This window comes from Gouania willdenowi, chromosome 4 (assembly GCF_900634775.1).
Source record: "Gouania willdenowi chromosome 4, fGouWil2.1, whole genome shotgun sequence".
NCBI classification, from domain to species: domain Eukaryota; kingdom Metazoa; phylum Chordata; class Actinopteri; order Blenniiformes; family Gobiesocidae; genus Gouania; species Gouania willdenowi.
Genome location: NC_041047.1, coordinates 12,267,849 through 12,290,810, shown reverse-complemented (window position 1 = coordinate 12,290,810; position 22,962 = coordinate 12,267,849). Strand labels below are relative to the sequence as shown.

At 38.1% G+C, this 22,962-nt stretch overlaps 1 protein-coding gene across 1 annotated transcript; it reads left to right on the top strand.

Annotated features, from left to right (window-relative positions):
• The first annotated feature begins 1,116 nt into the window (after positions 1 to 1,116).
• On the top strand, positions 1,117 to 21,996 carry LOC114461574 (regulator of nonsense transcripts 1). Its single transcript, XM_028443768.1, has 24 exons — positions 1,117 to 1,287; positions 1,576 to 1,715; positions 4,739 to 4,828; positions 8,961 to 9,128; positions 10,023 to 10,203; positions 10,393 to 10,554; positions 10,637 to 10,724; positions 10,993 to 11,091; positions 11,315 to 11,423; positions 11,586 to 11,745; positions 12,218 to 12,336; positions 12,457 to 12,621; positions 12,930 to 13,044; positions 13,418 to 13,561; positions 13,795 to 14,008; positions 14,133 to 14,250; positions 16,598 to 16,754; positions 16,962 to 17,104; positions 17,186 to 17,360; positions 17,577 to 17,658; positions 18,312 to 18,476; positions 18,623 to 18,843; positions 19,272 to 19,392; positions 21,051 to 21,996. The coding sequence occupies exons 1-23, from the start codon at positions 1,117 to 1,119 to the stop codon at positions 19,389 to 19,391; spliced, it is 3,306 nt and encodes a 1,101-aa protein (XP_028299569.1). The 3' UTR covers position 19,392; positions 21,051 to 21,996.
• The last annotated feature ends 966 nt before the right edge of the window (positions 21,997 to 22,962 follow it).

Sequence of the window (22,962 nt, the reverse complement as noted above, 5' to 3'; positions counted from 1 at the left end):
CCCAGGGTGAGACCAGGTGAGAACCCCTGGTCTAAAATGTTTCCTTTATCTAATCATTCTGACAGCACAGTTGTCTGACAAACTAGCTACACTATAGTGATACAAAGAAACTAACCACCCTCCATGAATTAATTTTATTTATTAGGTACGGTGCTTATTCATTAACAAAAAATAACTACAAATAAGCCTGTTAACCCAAAATATTTTACACAAATGTTTAAAATATGTGTGTTCGGTGTGATAAAATACCAAATCAATAACTCCAGAACTCTGAACTTTGTGTGGCTCTAAAGGGAGTTATGGAACAGTCACCATCATTGTTTCTACTGTGGCAGTGATGCTGAACAGAAGTTTAGTTTAACATCACCAAGTGGGATCGAAAGAATTTGGTAGAAATGGGAATGATGCTGGAACCTATGGAAGCGTAAAGCTGCCACAGGGGAACATTTAATTTGTGATCCCTCTATTGTACAAACGTGATAATAAATTGTGTCGTGTGAACAATATATATGTATATACATATTACGAAAATATATGTATTGTAAAAACAAGATAATCATTGTGCAAACAATCTTATACGAACAATATTGTTCGTGCAATATAGAGCCCAAAATATATTTGACAAAAGAAAAATCACTTCAATCTAAAAAACAAAAAAAAAAACAAACAAAAAAAACCTTTTCAATCAAAAATAAATATTTTCAATCAAGGAAGAAAAAATATTTTTGACCCAAATACTTGCATTTGAAAGGTCTTTTTGATTGGAGTGATTTTTCTTTTGATTTATTTCTATTTTTTGATGAATAATAAAGACGCAAATCTACTTCCATGTACATCGCTCTCCCTGTCTTTTTCGTAGTCGTTTTCCTAGATTCAGTCCGCTGAAAATATGTCAGAGTGGGATCTCCTGTCAGTTGGGATCAACGGAGTGACGTCACATGCTACGCGGCGCTTCTGCTCGGTACCATTTTTGTTTGGCTTTAAAACGTACTGTCGCCGTTTACCCGCGTAACTATCGAAAAACTTGCCAACACCATTCGATTTTTTTTAGACGTTTTCTCAGTTTTACCGCTATAACTGGAAGCTGCCGAGCGAAGCATAACGCTAAGAGTAACCATGAGTGTGGAGGCTTACGGGCCGAGCTCCCAGACCCTTACCTTCCTGGACACCGAGGAAGCGGAGCTGCTTGGAGCGGACACGCAGGGCTCCGAGTACGACTTCACCGACTTCACGCTTCCCAGCCAGACGCAGACCCAGGGCCAGACCCAGAGCCAGCTGGACGGACAGGTGCGGAGTTGTGCGGGCTAGCCCATCCATCTACCGCCGGCTGAAACGTAGCTTCAGTTAGCCTCATGTTAGCTCAGCTAGCTTAACTAGCAAACATAAAACTATAGCCGTGTCATTTCTGGTGGACACCGTGAAACCAAACATTCTCATGGCTTTTATTACACTTTAAAAACATGTGCTCCATGGCTGTTGGCGGAATATAAATAGTCTCTTCCGCACAACAGTTAGCAGCTGCTAATCTTTAGCATTGAGTGTGTGTGTAGTGAAGCATGTTGTGTTGTTTTTCAGCTAAACGGTCCTGATGAGGGGCTGCACAACGGTTTGAATGACTCTGTGGCCAAAGCCACTCAACTGCTGGCTGAGCTCAACTTTGAAGAGGACGAGGAGGACACGTACTACACTAAAGACCTTCCTGTTCACGCATGCAGGTGCACAACTAGCAGGAAACGTAGCAGATTTTTTGGCTTGCGTGTGCATCACAGAGGAAGTGCTTTTAATTTTACTATTGGTCCGTAATGTTAGTTTCTGACAGAAGTGTAAACAGTACTGACATATCTTACTCAAGTAGAAGTACTGTTAATTGATAGATCCCGATACAACTTTTTAATTTCCGATGATACCGATATTGCAGCCTTGCGTGTCATCCGACACCAATATTGTTCCGATACGATATCAGCATGAATCATACATACTTTTATTACTTTTTTAATTTTTTAAATAAATTAAATAATAATAATTACTTATTTTGTAGTGTGGAATGTTAGAAAAGTCTTGATCAAGTGATGTTACTCAAACAGAGAACAATAGTCAAATACAGTAGGTATGAGGAAAAACTAACCCATTTAATTAACTTTCAACATAATATCTACAGTGTTCTACAATATATCTATGAAGCAAGTATGTATGTGTGCGGAATTTCTCCCCAACGTGGTATCTGTTCGACTTGATCAACGGCTTCCAAATACCCCGAGTTTGTGCATCCATTAATTTGGTCATTTCAAAGTGTTTATTTTCATGTTTGTTTGACCGTTCGCTGTTTAGACAGGACAAACGGGACCCGGAAGTTATTGGCGGGCAATGGCCGCTGCTGTGTTGAAAGCAAACAACGCGGATACAACATTATAAACGCTGATATTTTCACTACATGCTATATAACTAAATGTGCACCTTGGCTGTACATGCTGAACGCGCACACAGCTGTTTACAGAGAGAGTTGTGACAATGGAAGAGTAAGTTTAAAATAGTTTCTGCAGGTCCGTTTTTTTTTTTTTCCCTATATACACACGCATTTCAACAACCTGTGACGGAGTATGCGCATGTGCGCAGCTGATGCGCGTGCGTGTGTGAGAGAGAACCCACAGAGGAGATAAGAGAGTCCAACACGGTAACTAGGTAGACAGTCACACACATCTCGAAACAGCGCCCTCACGACACATATGGTATTTATAATATAAATATACTAAATGAGTAAAATAAAACAAAAAACTAAACAATGTTTATACAGACAGTACACAAAACCACAACAGAAATGCACAAAAATATACAAAAGGCTCCAAAAACACACAAAATGACTCCAAAAACATATATTATAGAAGAATACGCCAAATGACAACAGAAATATGAAAATGACTAAAAAATACACAAAACTAAATATTTATACAAAGAATACACAAAATGACAACAGAAATTTACAAAACTACACCAAAAAGATTCAAATACACAAAATGACTCCAGAATCACACTACATTGGTAATAAAAAACAATAATTATACAAAAAATGCACAAAAAGACAACAGAAAGATAAAAAAATACACATAATGACTCCAAAAAACATACATTACAGAAAAATCGACCAAATGAAAAAAAAAATATAAAAATTAGTTAAAAAAAGAAACACATTTATCATAGTCCCATAGAATTAAACCAGGGAAATGGTACGTATGTACACCTCTTTGTACAGCCAACCTTCAAACACATACTCATTTGCCATCATTGACAACTCTACTTAAGCTCCTCCCACTATATGAATTCAGACTTCGACGAGCACTGTACTAGTTGAGTAAAATAAATAAAAAGTGAATTGCAAAAAAAAAAAAGGAAATTTGCATCCAATATTCGTTTTCAGGCTGATATCGGATCGGGACACCCCTAAGTACAAGTAAATCATACATAAAATATTCAAGTACAAGTAAAAAGTAACCTTAATTAAATAGTATGCAAAGTAAGGTTGTGCAATTATTCAAAATTGTATTATGATTTTGAATATTACACTCAACGATTACAAAGATAACCTAATCGAGAAAAAAATATTATTTAAAGAAAATATATACATATGATTTAATTGCTAAATAAAACAAACTGCCACAAGTACTTCCTTTACTTTCACCTCTGGTGTCTGAATGTTTTAAGAGAATACTTAGGGCTGCACAATTTTGACAAAACACCTTGTGATTTTTCTGACAGATATTGCGATATCGATCTACGATTTTTAAGAATATTTTATACATTTATAAAATCAAATTACATTTGATTTTTCACATTCTGGTTTTTTAGAAATATGAATACATTTTTTCAGAAAATATTAGTTTTTAAACTCCTGTGAGAAAACAAAATACTAATAACTCTGAACTTAACAGGGTAGTCTATAAATAAATAAAATAAACAGATTTAAAAATTAAATAAAGCTTACCAATATCCAGTCAGTAACATCACACTTACTAAAGTGCAGAAAAAGTAAGGAGAACTAATATCTGCTTTACCCAATTGAACGTTTTTTTAGGGAAATGAAACTCCCAACAACCTTTGACAGCATGTGCAGACAGAAAAAATAAACATTGCAGCCCTTGTGATTAGTTTTATGATATCGCGATAATATCGCAAATGCAATTAATCGTTAAGCCTTAAGGAAAATGCAATTATTTAACCCAACTTAACTGGAATATAGAAACCTCTGTGTGGACTTCGTCTTATTTGCGGCTTATCTGCAACATCTTAGTCAAACATATCGACTAGGGGTTTCCCCAAAGCAACTTTTGAATCAAGTTCTTCTTGATTAAGTGATACTACTTCAAACGGAAAACAAAAGTCAGCAAGAATAGGTATCCATTTATTAGAAGTGCTGGAGTCTGTATCTGAGTGCTTATAATGGAGTTTTAGATGCAAGCTCATATGATCCAACACTTTTTTCTGTTGTTGTTGCTATATCTAATGTCAATATCCAATCAGAACGCCTAAAGCTCCTCCTTAGCTGTTCTCCTAATGTACATTTTACATGTATTATTCTTTCATATCTACCTTTCATTTGTCATAACTTCACCTCAATCTCTGAGATTGCGTTTACATTGCAGATTTGCACTGTTACAATTATAGTCTTTAAAGAAAACTCTTGTGCTATTAAAGTGCAGCTGGAGGAACAATCAGGATGTAATCCCATTTAATTTGTTTTTCACAGCTACTGTGGCATTCATGATCCAGCATGTGTGGTGTACTGCAACACCAGCAAGAAGTGGTTTTGTAATGGACGTGGAAATACATCTGGCAGGTAAACAGCTGACTAGTCCTCCAACTGATGCCTGTATGTGAAACATAACGCATGGACCTAAATATAAGACGGTTTTAAATACAGGGCCCAACTTCCCTCCCGTATCTCAAGACCCATTTTTTTTGAAGAGAAAAAGTTTTAAAAGCTGTGAAAAAAACCCCACAGGGTTTTGTTCAATTTAAGTGCAAGAGCTTTTTCTTGTTTCCTTCCGCCTCTGTTGGGACAAAGCTCTTTGGATTATAGAGCACACATTTCAAAACAACAGACATTGACCAAAGTGCTTTAGAGGTTATTAAATGTATTTAGATAAAATAAATTAAAAATACAGCACCAAAAATACCAGTTCAGTTTTCCCCACACATTCCCTGATCTTGCATCATTCACCTTCCAAAATCTGTGACAAATCACCATCATAATTTTTCATTTACGATGCTGTTCAGAGCATTGATGGCAGCTTCTTTTAATTGTTGTGTGTTTCCACGTGTTTATTCCTTTAGTATGCGTTCTAGCAGATGGGATGTCTGCTTAATAGGGGTTAGGTTTTCTGGCCTAAATCACAATTCTTTAACTTGATGGGTCTTTATCTTGCTTTTTTCTGTTATTCTTAAATTAGCTACTGTTTTTCTGTTAACTACAGAGTTCAGCTTGTTACTGTAAACGTGTTAAATTATCAAAAACTTTCGATGAGCATGTCCCAGAACAACCTAGGAAAGTGAACCCATGATGATACCCTCACTGTGTTTCTTTCCTTTCTTGAAGCCTCGGCTTTTTATTCAAAAATGTTCTAAATTGTATCAATGTAGAATTTAAACCATGTCTCTATACCTTTTAGCAAATTCCTGTTTGTCATTCCTTGTGCTTTTACTAATGTTGGTTTTACATTTTATGGTGAAGTTTCTGTGCTTTTATTCCAAAAGACTCCTGCCCTCTGGATTAATTTACTGAGAAAATATAGATTTTAGTGTTTTTTTTTTTTTTTTTTGTAGTTTTTTGCAAAATATGCTAGTTGAAGTTATAAAGAAAGCACCTCTTCAAATAATGTTATCAAAGGTTTTAAAATTGTAAACTTTGTGTTTGAAAGAAGAGCAGCATCTGTGCTTGGGGGTGTGGAATTCCAACAGCTGATTACCATACTTTTTGTAGATGCTCCCATTGCATTGTTTTATCTGTCTCGATTACACCGAAACGTTGTTTGCTTTACGTGACACGGCTTTATTTCACTCGCATTTGTGCGCAAAGGTGAAAACCTATGAGTGAAAGGCAAAAATGTCAATCGGTTGGAGCGAAGCGGCTGAGCACCAGACTTCTTCCCCAGTCTACTAGCTCTGAAAGTGTTTGTGTATGTGTGTGTGTGCGTGCCCCACCTCCGCTGTGCTCCTGTGAAAGCAGCAGCAGGTTTTGCGATGCCAGTAAATCAGTAAATATGTCTTTGCTTCTATAGGAGCTGGTCATATAATTAGAATTTCATGAAAAAGTTGATTTATTTCAGTATCTCCATTCAAAAAGTGAAACTTGTATATTATAATCATTCATTACACACAGACCGATATATTTTAAATGTTTATTTATTTTAATTTTGATGATTATAACTAGGGATGTAATGATTAATCGTAAGGCAGTTAAAAATCGATTCATCGGTATCAAGGTTCACATCGATGCTGTGAAAATTGAATCGCAGTACTTTTTTTAACCTATCCAGAAGTGTTGGCGGCGAGCGAAATCTGCTAATACTTTCTTTCTGGCCGCCTTCTACTCTTAAACATATTCATAAATGATTTCTTACCCCTTTAGCACCAAAAGAATATCTGTAATATTACGTGAATATCTGTAAAAGTCACGTTTTTCTATTAGCTCTGCCTGCTAGCATAGCGTCTCTTCTTCACTGCAAGATATCTGCATGCCAACCGACCACTGGGTTACCAGCGCCCACTGCTGGTCCAAACAATTATCTGATGTAAATACAGTAAAATTACTGTTTTTTTTTTTTTTTTTTTAAAGTCCTATTGTTAAGGCGCAAAATAGATTTTCAGTTGCACTTTTAAAAAGAACTATTATGCAGTTTTGTATTGTTTACTATAGAACCAGAATTTAAATGATAAGCTTCTTTTTCATATGTATTATTCCTTTATGTATTTCATTCAAGATTTATTTTTAGTTAAATTGCATTGTTTTGAATAGTTTATCAAGGGATTATTTTGACAATGAAAAATAGTATAGTATTTTCCCAAAAAAAATAAAGGAATATTTTTCAGTCATTTATATACAGTCCCATTTTGTGAACTAAATCGTGAGAGAATAGTATCGTAAACCCAGTATCGTGAATTGTATCGGGAGATGAGTGAATCGTTACATCCCTAATTATAACTAATGAAAAAAGCACTGACTCCAGCTGCAGTCCACTCTTTGTGAATCTCCCCCACATTTTTTAATGGGTTTTGTTTCACAATCATCTCCAGGGTGCGGTTATCCCTATTGCTTGTACACTTCTTTCTACCACATCTTTTACTTCCCTTCACCTCTCTATTAATGTGCTTGGACACAGAGCTCTGTGAACAGCCAGCCTCTTTAGCGATGACCTTTTGTGCAAGATGTCAATGGTTGTGCAAGATGTCAATGGTTGTCTTTTGGACAACTGTCAGGTCAGAGGTCTTCCCCATGATTGTGTAGCCTACAGAACTAGACTGAGAAACCATTTAAAGGCTTTTGCAGGTGTGAGTTCTGAGTGGGGCACCAGGTGTCTTCAATATTGAACCTTTCCACAATATTCAAATTTTCTGAGATGCTCAATTTGGGGTTTTCATTAGTTGTCAGTTATAATCATCAACATTAAAAAAAAATCAGCAATTGAAATATGTCAGTCTGTGTGAAATGAATGTATACATTATACTTTTTGAATGGAATTACTGAAATAAATCAACTTTTTCATGATATTGTAATTATATGACCAGCACCTGTATTGCTAATGTAGTTCCAGTGTCGTCTGCCTCCACAGCTTCATCTCCAACTCTCTGTAGTTGAAGCTATCCTCAGTTTCAGGGTTAACTCCCTTGCTTCACAGCAGTCATTGAGTATGACATGGGACTCCGGTTTATTTAAACAGCGGCACCGTTTATTTTGCCAATGACATACAGCTTATAGTCGATCTACTCGAGCAACCTGCACATTCATTCGCTGTTAAAGGGCCATGCACCCACACACACTTTCAGGTGTATGTGGCTGTACCTGTCTGTATCTGTATCAGGCAGTACTGAAGGAATTTGGTCGGTATCTAAAAAAACTACCTGAATTCATGTGCTCTGATTCGTGATCTCTTTTTTTTTTTTTTTTTTTTTTTTTTTTTTTAAACTCACTGATCGGTGATCGGCACAAAAATCCTGATCGTGTAAAGCCTATTCATAACCGCTGCTGGGGATAGGGTTAATGCAAAGTAATGCAAATGTGTACTAGTGTACTTTAGAGAGTGACAACATACAAATGGCCATAACTTCTTCAAATATGATTTGATTTCTATGTGTGTCACACCATTAGAAACAAGCATGGAATCCACACACTCAGAATCTTTAAATAACTCATAACTCTGGCTGACATGTTCCCTGTTTTCTCATGGCCCGTCACAGTTGGTTTTCTTTCTTTTCCCAGCTTTACAATTGTTTTTTAGTTTCTAATGGACAGCTTTCTCTTTCTTTTACTTATACTAAGTGTTAACAAACAAAACTGAAACTGAGCGTTAAACCTTTGTGTGGACACACCTGGGCAACAAAAACTGTGGCAGTAACACATTGTAGTTTTTTCACTGTGCAACAATGTAATCAACAATGTTGGGTCAATTACTTTAAAAATGAAATTTGTTATAATTACTATCTATTTTCCCAGTTAGTTAGTAACTGAATTACTTCTTCATAAAACTAATTATTTCGTTACTTAAAATATAGAAAATAATTTAAAATTTGACCAAGTTTCACAATCCAGTTGCATCATAGAGTTCTATTTAAGAAAAAGTCTTGAGTTATGAATGGTTTTTGTTCCAGTGGATTTTAACTTAACTTGCTATTCGTGTCATGCTTTACCCTTTACCTATATATTTAAACCTCTCTGTTGGTTGTCTGAACATCGTTTGAACTTTTTTTTTCAGCCATATTGTGAACCACTTGGTGAGGGCAAAGTGCAAAGAGGTGACGCTGCACAAGGATGGGCCGCTGGGTGAAACAGTGCTGGAGTGTTACAACTGTGGCTGCCGCAATGTGTTCCTGCTGGGTTTCATCCCAGCTAAAGCAGACTCTGTGGTGGTGCTGCTGTGCAGGTAAGAGCCTAGACAGGTGGGAAGTAGACCGACAAAACCTTCCAGGAACGACGCAAAGCAAATCTCTATCCTACAGTTCTCTGTATGTGCTCGTGATATGTTTGCAGTGGGCTTTCACTCTTTTTTGTACATGTGTCAAACAAGTCAAATCCAACCCTTTAGACCAATCACTTTGGCCTGCAGGAGAAAGCAAAAAATTAATGGATATTAAATTACCAAATAATTCAGTTGTAGATATCTCAGCCCTTCTAAATACAGAAAATAAACAAAACTCCGCAATATTTGGAGAATTGCAATTTTCACATGATTTTATCACGACTGCAGTCATTTTCAATCTCAAATTGTTCAAAGAACTCAATTTTCCATAAATTATTTCCCATAATTACCTCCAAATTAAATTTAGTTACAAAATTAATAAAAGAGGAAATCCCGCAGAGAATAATATGTGAAGTTTTTTTTGGATATTGTCGGAGCCGTACATACTGTACTTTGTAATTTATACATCATAGTGCAAACTTGGGGACATTAATGTTAAAATTACTTGTTTTCCCACCTAAAAGCTGCGACCCGCTTAAGATTAAACTACTTTGTATTTGGCCCATGAACTAAAATGAGTTTGACACCGCTGTTTTAGTACCTGAAGGTTTTTTTCTTTCTTTCTTTCTTGTTACCCTAAAAGTAGGAACAAAAGGCTCTGTTGTTCCAAATTATTACGTTGCCAGAAGCTATACTTGTTGATATGGAGATGACAGACTATTGCTGAAAAAATTAACCTCCACTTAGACTTTTAGCCGAATAAGGGGATTTCACATCCCTCAACTATGGTGGTCTGAATTGTTTATGCACCTTTGGGTTCTACAGATAAAGGATTGCTGCCTTTCATTGTTCTTGCAGGCAGCCATGTGCCAGCCAGAGTAGCCTGAAGGACATCAACTGGGACAGCTCGCAGTGGCAGCCCCTAATCCAGGACCGCTGTTTCCTCTCCTGGCTGGTGAAGATTCCCTCAGAGCAGGAGCAGCTCCGAGCTCGCCAAATCACAGCCCAACAGATCAACAAACTGGAGGAACTCTGGAAGGTATTCTCAATGACTTGTCTTCATGGAACTCTTTGAGAAATTAGTATTGTAAGTGTTGTGCTGTTGTTAAAAGATGAGGGCTGTCGTTGCAACATTTAAAGTCATCATCAAAGCAGCTCTCTTAAATAGTGTGTGATATTGATTGAACGATGACATCACACCATTAATAAATGATGTTGGCCTTCACAGGACAACCCTGGAGCCACCCTGGAAGACCTGGAGAAACCCGGCGTGGACGAGGAGCCCCAACACGTACTGCTGCGTTATGAGGATGCTTATCAGTATCAAAACATTTTTGGCCCTCTGGTCAAACTGGAAGCCGACTATGACAAGAAATTGAAAGAGTCACAGGTACCTAAGCACGACTAAAGCATTATAAATTGGCTTTAGTACTTAATGTAGCTGTTTTGAAATGCTTTTTTGTTTTTTACAGACTCAAGATAATATAACAGTCCGATGGGACTTGGGACTAAACAAAAAGCGGATTGCTTATTTCACACTGCCCAAGACGGATTCAGGTGGTAATTTTCTCAGCTTTACTTCCTCCCAGTGTTTCCATGGTGCAGACATAGATGCTTACCATTACCGAGTGCACGCAGACCCAATCCCCCCTGCCCTCCCATTCCCGCATCATTTAGCAGCATGCGTGCTATTTTGTTCTAATTTGTGTTTTTGTAATTATTTTTGTGGATCAACGGTATTGTATGATTGGTTTTCATAAACTCAATTCATTCATTTTCACATTGACAGCCTGCAAGTTTCTAACTAGTATGTTTAATTTGACCTCAGATATGCGGCTGATGCAAGGCGATGAGATCTCCCTACGGTACAAAGGAGACTTGGCCCAGCTATGGAAGGGCATTGGCCACGTCATCAAAGTCCCAGACAGTATCCTTTTCAGCTGCACCGGTGTCATGGTTTGCATTACATTGTTTTAATGGGGGTTTATAACAGCATATGTTCAGGTTCGAATGACTCTTGCTTTGTTGGATGCTCTCTTAATTGTTTTTATGTTAATTCCTGCCGCCAACTAGTTTTGAAATGACTAAATTATGCTTGCAAAGATAGTTAACCACATACCTGTAGGATTTCCTTAACTTTGGGTTTAAAGATTATGGAGATGAAATCGCCATCGAGTTGCGGGGCAGTGTGGGAGCACCGGTAGAAATTCCCCACAACTACCAGGTGGACTTTGTGTGGAAATCCACTTCCTTTGACAGGTGCGCATACATAGGTCCTTAGAGGTGTAAAAAGACTCAAGTTTTCTCTTGGACTTTTTCTGTGTCCTCTATAAAATATACGAGTTTTGCTCTCAGTGAATACAAATTTCACCTTTATTTATATATTAAGATAACTTCTGTGTGATGCTTGTCTTACTGCAGAATGCAGAGTGCCTTGAAGACGTTTGCTGTGGATGAAACTTCTGTGTCTGGTTACATTTATCACAAACTGCTGGGTCACGAGGTGGAGGATGTCACCATCAAGTGCCAGCTGCCAAAACGCTTCACTGCCCAGGGCCTGCCTGACCTTAATCATTCACAGGTGAACTATTCCTTTGTTACACACTCGGAGCACACATCGTTTAGTGTCACTCAATCCATGTATCATTTGTTCATTTGTTTTTCATTATGTAACAAAAACGTGAAAAAAACACTTATTATTTGATATGTTTCCAAAACTAAAATGAAAAAAAAACAGATAAAGTTGTTCTTTTTTTGTTTTCTGTACTGAAGCAAAAGAGCTTGAATTTGAAAAACAAGGCGTTTTTCGTTTTTTTATTTTAATAATCTGTTTTTTTCGTTTATGTTTTTTTTTACATAATGAAAAACGAATGAACGAATGATACACAGATTTCACTCATTTTTATTTTTTGGTTTCGTCAGCAGACAAAACTGTACTACATCATATTAATTGTATATTTAAGCTAATATTTGTTTTTTGTTTTTTTGGTGAAGTAACATTTGTAAATAATAATACCCATATAAATAACTTTACTTTTCATTTTGTTGTTCAGGTCTATGCGGTGAAGACTGTTTTACAAAGGCCTCTCAGTCTGATCCAGGGTCCTCCTGGCACAGGGAAAACTGTCACCTCTGCCACCATTGTCTACCACCTTTCTCGTCAAGGCAATGGGTAAGATGACAATATTAACAAACTTCTATTTTCCCCTATTTCTGACACTACAAATAGAAAAAAAGGTTTTTCTAGCTCTTTAACTCTTTCTTCAATTAATTTTCTCTGTGTGTCCTGTAGACCAGTCCTAGTTTGTGCCCCCAGTAATATTGCTGTGGACCAGTTAACTGAAAAGATCGACAAGACCGGCTTGAAGGTCGTTCGTCTGTGTGCCAAGAGCAGGGAAGCCATCGAGTCACCCGTGTCTTTCCTGGCTCTGCACAACCAGATCAGCAACATGGACAGGTCTGTAGTGTGTGAACAAAAAAAATTCTGATATGAATTGTTTTATATCTTAGATTACACAATTTGTATTGTGACACACTTCATATCCTTACTAGATTTCCATCAGTTCTTACTGACATGATTGTAAATTACAGAAAGCGTTCTGAATTACTAAAATCTAATTGCCGTATTAAAATGATTGTATTTTAAGAATTTTAAACAGATATTTTCATACTAGTGCGTGTCGTTTATAACTTGTCGCTAAATGTAATGTGTGATGTTGTAACATATCTTTGTTATAATTATGTGTGTGTGTGGTGTGTGTGTAGTATGCCAGAGCTGCAGAAACTGCAGCAGCTAAAGGATGAAACTGGTGAGCTGTCCTCCGCTGATGAGAAACGCTACAGAGCTTTGAAGCGCGCTGCAGAGAGGGAGCTGCTGATGGTGAGGATGATTTTTGCTCACCATGACCTCAAAGTTACTGCAATTGTAGCCTCGAGGATGTAGTTTTAGCTGAATGTGTTAAGATAAGTTGACTTCTTAGCTCTCTTATCTGTCGTTCTTCTGTAAACAAGTGCAAAGCAGTGTTAATTTTGTTGACTAAAAGAACCAGAGTTCTTGGTTTGATTAAGGTAGATTTAATTTGACATTTTACTGCACAGGGGCCACCTCATTAGCAACAAATGTAGTTGTTAATGTTGCATTATTTCATTAAGAAGAGAAGCACATTGCAATATGTTTAAGATTAATGCACAGATTGATGGCCAGTAACTACAATAGTATTTTTAATGATGGATTTTTGCTTTTACTTGTACAGAATGCAGATGTAATCTGCTGCACCTGTGTCGGAGCTGGAGATCCTCGTTTAGCCAAAATGCAGTTCCGCTCCATCCTGATTGATGAGAGCACTCAGGCTACTGAGCCGGAGTGTATGGTGCCTGTGGTTTTGGGAGCCAAACAGGTAAGAAACTAAACTCCACCTCATGAATCATGCTAAAATCTATTAATGAACAACGCAAAGTCAACTTCAGTACATCTTTGCACTTATTTGTTTTATTTTGCTGGTTGGATGTAGTGGATAACTGAACATTAATCATTGAGATATTGGAACACTATAATTGGGACACAATGTTAGTGATATTCCTCTAAACTCTCAGTATTATAATGTGCATGTTGTAACTGTGCACCTCCCAGCTCATTCTGGTGGGTGACCACTGCCAGCTTGGTCCTGTGGTGATGTGTAAGAAGGCTGCAAAGGCAGGTCTGTCCCAGTCGCTGTTTGAACGCTTGGTGGTTCTGGGGATCCGGCCGATCCGCCTGCAGGTCCAGTACCGCATGCACCCGGCTCTCAGTGCCTTCCCCTCCAACATCTTCTATGAGGGCTCCCTGCAGAACGGTGTCACTGCAGGTTGGTTAGGTCTTGTGTTCGTTTTCCGGTTTGAGAGTGATATTATTTGCTCAGAATTGGCACATTTAAAAACTTGGAACTGTTTGAGGGTAAAAGAAATGACTGTATTCTCTCTTATCTTCAGCTGAACGCATCAAGAAAGGCTTTGATTTCCAGTGGCCGCAGCCAGATAAGCCCATGTTCTTCTATGTGACTCAGGGTCAGGAAGAAATTGCCAGCTCTGGAACATCGTACCTTAACAGGTAACATTTTTATCTGTTCTTGGGCTTTTACATAGAAATGATTTTCTTTCATTGATGATTGTCTAAGCTCATACCTACTGTACACCCCCATGTTAATGCTCTAATTAGTAATTTTTCTAAATGCTGACATGAATGTTGTTAATGTGGCTCTCGGATTAAATACAATCACATTTTTGTAGCCCCCGCTGTGATAGTTTCCCATCCCTGCTGTATACTGTCATTTAACCCTCATATATATATATATAAAACATAGTTTTATTCAAATTGATGTTAATTAGAAATATATATATATATATATTTAGACTTCTTCTTCACCCTCCCCAAGCAGTATTTCCACTTTGTTGTTTATCTTAAAAAGGGAGCATGGAATCCAGGCTGAGAGGTAGAAAAGCCAGTAACTGGATCAATTCACTAACAGCAATTTCTCACCCAAGGTGTACATGCATGATACCACTATTGATAAATCGAATCATTCAGAATTTTATATGCAGATTATTTTCTTAGTCATTTAACCTTTATGAAAAATGGTGTGTGTACTACATGCAATTATTCCAAACTGGTCAACGATAAACTGGCACAAATGATGAAAAGATAAAGCCAAAATATCCAAACACCCAGTAAACATTTTTGCAGGCTATGGTAGTGTTGTGGTAGTCGAGACCGGTCTTGTTCTCGAGACCAAATTTTAAAGGTCTCGGTCTCGGACTCTGAAGCATTTTGACTCTGTCTTGTCTCGGACTCGGGATTTTCTCTCAAGACCGTTCGAGACCAGCACTAATTCCTGCTATTTTTAACCTTTTTTATAATGTGATAATAACACGGAGAAGAACGGGATAAAACAATCCTTTATTCATTATTTAATCCACCCCGTATAATGACAACAACCTTCCTTTGTGTGTCTGTGTGTCTGGCTATGGTGTCAGTTTGGATCACGGAGCGCAAGGGAGACATGAACTAATCACCGGTAAAAATCCCAGTAAAACTCCAGAAAACAATCACCATGAATAAATATTATCTCCCTGGTAAAGACAGTAGCTCTAATAACAGGTAAAATGATAAACTGGTGATATTACAGCCTGTGAATGCAATACGGGGGACGCACTTACTCTGGTTCTGTGTGTGTGTTTAAGTCCGTGTGTGTTTAATAAGTCTGTGTGTGTCCGTGTGAAAGTCCGCATGTTTATGCCTCTGTTCATCCACTCTTTTTTATAATATCCATGTCTTTTAAGGCTTTTATTACATAGTATCGGCTGTCGGCCGGGCCACCGCCATCTTGGTTTATGTTGTCACCAGCGCGTCATCACCACAAGTTGCACATGTGCAGAATGAGTCAAATAACTGTAAAGAGGTCTTATATTAGTCTATTATCTTTTTAAAGTGGTGTTTTTTTGTGGCTTTAGACTCCAATTACATTTATGTAATTAATATCTTCCCCCCAATATAAACAGGTTCACAATATAATTATTTTTTATAGTTTCTGTTTCTACTGTATCCAGAATAATAATACTAATTCTCAACAAGAACTATTGACTGATTTTTTACATGACTGTTCCAGGGTTTGAGTTTGTTTTAGTTTCACATCTACCTGTAGCTCTGTTTTTTCGACTGCTGACAACTTGTTTGTAGTTTTATTTCAGAAAGTTTAATTTTTACAGTTACAGCTGGAAACCTTTGTTAAATGATTATCCTAATTACATTACAGCAACCAAATTAAACTATATCAACTAAGTGAATTAATAAAAATGGCCTGTGTAAAGGCTTTTTTAAACTAAAAAATTATCTTGTGAAATCTGTGACCTGTTGACCTGCACAACTCAAAGAATCAGAATCAAGAATCATTATTTCTTGGCAGAAATGCTTTTAAACACTTGCTGTACATTCAGCTGACACAAAAATCTTATTTTCAAATATGTAGAATAATTGTGAATTTATCAGGAGCAATAGTAGTCTTAATATTTTTGTTTTTTGTGTGTCAAATGTATTTAAAATAAAGAAAAATTAAAGAGAGAATGTTATTTAACTGTTGAACCTTATCATAATTTTATTTATTTATATATTTTTATAAATTGAAAAAAAAAATGTTTATGGTCTTGGTCGACTTGGTCTCGGCTTCCGAAAGTCTTGGTCTTGTCTTGGTCTCGGTGCATTCTGGTCTCGGGCAAGTCTTGGTCTCGAATAGTGTGGTCTTGAACACAACACTAGGCTATGGACAGTGTTTGAGGGATCCTTCAGACTGTTATCAAAGCATGTTTTAAAAAGAACTAAAGGGTACAAATAACATCAAAAAGGTTACACACACCTGATCTGATGTTTTTAGTTAGGAAATATTTTCCTTTGATATTTTAAGGACTGAAGCTGCCAATGTGGAGAAGATCACCACCCGCTTGCTCAAGGCAGGAGCAAAACCCGACCAGATTGGAATCATCACGCCGTATGAGGGCCAGCGGTCCTATCTGGTCCAGTACATGCAATTCAGTGGCTCCCTGCACACCAAGCTCTATCAGGTAGTTCACAAACTCCTGGCTCTGGTTAAATTTGTAACAAGTGTCCCAGGAAAACACATTTTTGTAGAGTGTGTAAGGTTACAGCTATGATGCCAAGGTGGTTTTATCCTTGTGTAATATGGTCAAATAGAAATTCAACAGCTTGAATTTTAGGATTTCAAAATGCATTTCTGTTCTTATTCGGTTTCGTCTTTGCTTACATCCCAGCAAGTGGAAATCGCCAGCGTGGATGCCTTCCAGGGCCGAGAGAAGGACTTTATTATTCTGTCATGTGTTCGTGCTAATGAGCACCAGGGTATCGGCTTCCTGAACGACCCAAGGCGTCTCAACGTGGCGCTTACCAGAGCCAAGTAAGAGACACCAGAGCCAAGTGGAGTTTTAGTTTGAATGGTGAGCCATTCAGAAATAAAGGAACACCAACATGTTTGTAGGTATGGTGTGATCATCGTGGGGAATCCCAAAGCTCTGTCCAAGCAGCCGCTGTGGAACAACCTGCTGAATAATTACAAGGAGCAGAAGGTGCTGGTGGAGGGACCTCTGAACAACCTGAGAGAAAGCCTCATGCAGTTCAGCAAGCCTCGCAAACTGGTCAACACCATCAACCCTGTGAGTATCAGACCAGCAACTCATTCTCACGAAGCATGAACATCAAGACACTCCTTTAATCATTCATTTCAGATGCTTTTCTCTCTCATGTATTTCTGAAATTTCATAGCTTTGGAATAATAACCTTATATTGAACAGCTCTGTGCGCTGTTTTCTCAGTTTTACAAAACATATTTTTGATGTATATATTGTGTATGTATCACTTGTGCTTTGCAGGGAGGACGTTTTATGAGCACTGCAATGTATGATGCTCGTGAAGCTCTCATCCCCGGGTCTGCATACGACCGCAGCAATGCTGGTAAAAGTTTTTATCTATTTATTTGCGCATACAAAAATGTTGCAAAATCAATCGAACATTAATAACATAACTGTGCTGGTAGAGGTTAAGACCACAGGGTCTTATAAAGCCACCTCACCAATTCCAACTGCAAGTAAGCAATTTGCATATACAAAGCAACAGATGATTACAAAAAAATCTGAATATTAACATCTGCCAATTTTCTTTAAGAGTTTAAAGTGAATATAGATTTCAGAGTCTGAGGTAAATCGTTCCAAAGTGATGGGTCTCTATATGTCAAAGTCCTTCAGTTAATTAAAGTTCTGCGATACAGAACATGAAAATCCCTGCAATGCCTTGTTGAATAATTGTGAAAATCGATCGGAAGAATATTTAAAGAAATGGCAGAATACATTTGGTAACTCATTGGGCAAGTAGACATACCTATACACAACAATTTCTGTAAATGTTCACATTGAAAATGGACAAAATTGAGTATTTTCTAAACAGAGGACCATATGAAGGCAATCTATCCGACAAATCCAACGTTCTTAAAAATTTATTTTGAAAAAAAAATTCTTTTGAATGAGCAAAACCTTGTTTAAATAAGGTTTTGGTATTTATTTACCTGATGGTGGTTATAAAAAGTATGTGTGTGTCTGTCTGTCTTTCAGCTGGCCGTCCATCCAACATGTATTTCCAAACTCATGATCAGATTGGAATGATTGGGGCAGGCCCTAGTCACATGGCAGCCATGAATATCCCTATACCCTTCAATCTGGTGATGCCGCCGATGCCTCCACCCAGCTATCTAGGTCAGGCCAACGGGCCAGCTGCAGGTGAATTACCAACTGGGAAAAGACCAGTTGAAATTGGACAGTCTTTCATTGCCCAAAGCACACATAGTATCTTCTGTAAATGTTCTGTCACCATAGTTTCAGGGGTCTGATCTAACTTGGTATTTCTTTTCCTTTTCTACATAAAGGCCGTGGAGCCATGAAGAGTAAGCCCAGCCGTGGTGGGCGAATGAGGGTCCGGGGATCAGCTGGGCCGGGCGGCACACAGGGCATGGGACCGCACAGCCAGGCCAGTCAGGAAGGAGCGTCCCAGCCCTTCTCACAGGGGCCGCTCACTCAGGGCTATATTTCCATGAGCCAGCCCTCTCAGATGAGCCAACCGGGCCTGTCCCAGCCGGAGCTGTCCCAGGTAAACACAGGCTTTTATTGTTGTGATATTATCATAAATTAAACACTGTAAAATAACATGTTTTGATTGAGTCTGTGTGGAAGGTATGCCCCTCCTTTTTGTGCTCAGACTTCGCAAATGTCTTGTTTGTGAATAGAATAGAATGCTTCCGTCATTGTCCTTTTACACAAGGTACAGCTAAATTAAGAGAACTCTTGTGGTGCAAGATACAGAGAAAATCAAAAGAAAGATATATAAGTGTATTTACAAGAGGAGCCACTAAGACGATAAATAAACAAATAATCAGCGAGAACAACGAAGATAAATATATTGCAGTTACAAATTGTCGGTCAGTAACTATGTGAATTAAGTTAAATGTTCAGGTTCTTCTGACTGTATAGCATTGGTTTGTGGAACATTCTAACACTATCTGATCTATTGTTCTCCAGGACAGTTACCTGGGTGATGAGTTCAAGTCCCAGATTGATGTGGCTCTGTCTCAGGACTCCACATACCAGGGGGAACGTGCATACCAGCATGGTGGGGTGACTGGGCTGTCACAGTACTAAAGTAAGTGTGTCCACGCTCACATTGTATTAGATTGAGAGAATAACATTCTATTTTGCATCCCCAAAGGACGAGGGGAAGAGAGTTAAAGAAGTTCAATGTAGCTGTAAAAAAAATTATAAAATATTGATATCTAACCTCCAATTATTTGGAAAACCAATTATCACTTAAGAATAATGTCCTAAATAAGTGTGTAAGAAAAACTCGATTCAGCAATATTTCACAATATGTCACAGCTTAATTTTCGTATCGATTTAAAAAAATGTCCAAATCAATTTTTTTACATGCAGCGGGATGCATCCGGGTGCCACCGGATATATTCGGCCAAATATTGCAAAAAAAAGCAATAATTGGCCTGTGATTTGGTGAGTGAAAAGCAAGGCCGAATAGTAGCGTATGATGCAATGATCAGTGATTTAGAATCAGAAAAGTGTGTGCACGTTGCTGCAGAACCAGCAGCAGCAGCTTATCCTTTCCACCCACAAACACAGCCAGACTTTGTCCTTACAGCTCTCCTTCACAGTGTAAAAGTTGGAAACCGTCCAATTCCACAGTCGAGTTCGTTGTTAGTGCTGTGAGCCACGAATGCGTAAACATCCCCTTCGTTTCCTCCTTACACTTCACCGGGTCTTGCTGCATAAGTTGGTGTAGCATTAGCACAGGGTGCTAACAGCTGATGTGTGTAAACAATGGGTTTGTGGCTCCAAGCAGTGACTCCCTACACGATCGGCAGCAGAAAAAGTAGTGCAGTTTGGGCGTCCAGTAGTGCAGTTTGCATTTACATTTATGGCAATAAAATATAATATATATTCTATAATAAAACAGTGTTGTTTTAGCTGTCGGAGAGGGAGGAGCATTCTAGGAGGCGTGGTAGTTGACGTCACCTGCCAACGTGGGCAAAATCCAACTCGCCCGTTTAAAGCTGACTTTATACAAAATGTGGAATAACAAAGGGAGGAAACATTTTTTCAACTTTGGCCCTCTGAATGAGGTTAAAGGGATGTGTATCACTGTATCAAAACCATTATACAGTGATTTTTTTTTTTTTCATCATACCTCCCCTTCAATGCACTTTTTGGAATGCATGTTTTGTTTTATTTGAAGGACTAATATAAATGAAAAACTTTGTTGTGCTTTTTTTGAAAATCAAAGGCTACTGGAATATTTTAAAAATGTCATAATATTCAATAAACATTCACTTTCTTTAAAAAAAAAACATGTCTAAAAATGTATTCTTGGCTATTTATGCACTATTTTAAAAAATTGTGAAAAACAACCACGTTTATATTTATTCGGCTTTGGCCTCAAATTTTTATTTCAGTGCATCCCTACTTTTATAGATGTTTTTTAAGAACTTAACAGCGTCAGAATTTGTTGTTGAAGCAAAAGTTAAACTTTTTTGAAAAATGAAATTGTTTGATAAACATACCACTTGTTTTTTATATTAATACTTAAATTACAGTTAGTTTCCATTTACTTGTTCTCGCAAGTTTAAAAGAAATAAATTGTATTTCATACCATTTTGAACTTGTAAAGGTTAAATTTGTAATTATTGATACTATGTTGTTTAGTATCGGCCCAGGATATATCGTATGGTCAGATGCACACCCCTAGTCCCAAATGTTATTATACTAATGGCTAACACTTGTTTTTTTTAACAGGTGTTCTAAAGAACAGAGCTAGGCTCGAGCTAAGCCTGGTTCGCCAGCTTTTTAATCTGGGAAATAAATAAAACACAAAATGGATACCTGTTTTCCTCTGCTACAACCGAAGCACCACCAAGTGAAAGCGACGGGTTAGCGAAACCAATCCTATGACCAGCAAGAGAAATTAAGGAAGAAGAGGGTTCGAACCGATAGGCCGAGAGGTGGCAGCAGAGGCCACGTGGAAAGGGGAGATGATGCAGGAGCCAAAGCCGAGAGGATGGAGTCCTGTGGTCGGGCTGTTGAGAGAAACCAAGGCGAGTTCTCAGCTGAAGGAGATTCAAATGAGGCTCTGCTCACTACAAAATTACCCACCCAGCACCCTTTGACCTCTCAGACGATGTCCTCACACGACATCTGAAGAAGAGTTTGAAGAAATGAGCCTCCAAACCTGGAGGAACACAATTTCCAAAGGCATCCAAACAAGCCATAGGATACACCAATACTTGGTGGTATGGGTGTCTGCTTGGGTCCTGAACAATTTGAACCCCACTTTTGGAAGGAATTCTCTCCCCTGAGCCCGAACACGTCAGCAGCCTGTGAGCAGGGAAGTAGCAAAGCAGAGGGACACACTGGTTTCTAAGCTTTGTCGAAACACAGTTGATCTGCCTTGAACCATTGGCTCATCGCACCAGGTCTTTGAGGGGGTGGTTTTAGCCGTGCAGCAGTGGTGGAGCAGGGATTTCAGACTGTCTATTTTTTTTCCCAAGGTATGAGGTGCAAATCTCCCCGATGTTTTATTCATCACGGGACAAGTTTTCTTCTCTGAAGTACCTTTCTTATCACAGAGCACAAAATTGCAAAAAAGTCGTGAAGACTATCAAACATGACCAGCGTTGAATATGTCAATGTGTTTGATTTTTCAACAATTTCCTTATTTTAATAAAGCAGAGCTCTGTTCCTGCGATGCTTCAAAACTATTTTTTTTTTTCCATTTAAACGTGTAGATCAGCAAATGCTTTCAACTGAGTGATTCCACAAAGGAATTGTGTATTAGTTCCTCAAAAGTCTGCTTGAGGTGACTGAGCTTAGCAAGGGTAAGGAGGACGTTGAAGACCTAAAGGCGGCCGTGGCAATCAACCAAACCTATGGCTTAAGAGTATTTAGTTTGTTCCTTGGGTCAAATAAAACATGGGGAAAACTGCCTTTGGGGCTTTGGTTTAAACCTGAGATTTGAACCTTCAGAATGTGTGAAAACTTGCATATTAGCCTTGCATAACCCAAAAAATCGTCAAGCAAATTACCCTATTTTTTTTCCTTTTATGTTAACCTGCAGAACGAACATGAAATCCCGCCAAAGCCGAATCGTCCTCAGTTAGGAAAAGTGAATGAAACCAAATTTAGTGCCTATAAATCCACTCACCTTCAGATAAACTGCTGCAGCACAAGCATGAATGTAGTTCAAAGTCAGACTACCAGCATCTAAACAGCCTCCAGGTAACCCACAGAACAGACTTCAGCTAAAATCCGGTGTTTGTCACATTGACCGAGGTTTTCTTCTCTCTCTGAAGTAAAGTTGCGCTGGTAGTTTTTAATTTGTGGATTTTTGTTTTGATCCCTTTTTTTTTTTTTTTTTTTTAAACAAAGCTGTTTTGCATGCTCTATGTCGAGTTCCTGCTAGAAGTACTACTTCCTAGAGAACAGTAAACCTAAAACCTTAAATTGATTCTGATTTTTGGTTCTTTTGTGTCAGCTATTCAAATTTGCTTGAATTCGGTCTATAAGTAAGTGAGTGGTTACTCCATTCTCCATTACACTTAAGTGTTGTCGTTTTCTAAGAATGTTAGTACTCTGCTGTACCTTTTCACCTGCTTCTCATTTGTACACATGTGACAATCACAAAGCCAGTAGACGTCACGAACTGATTGGG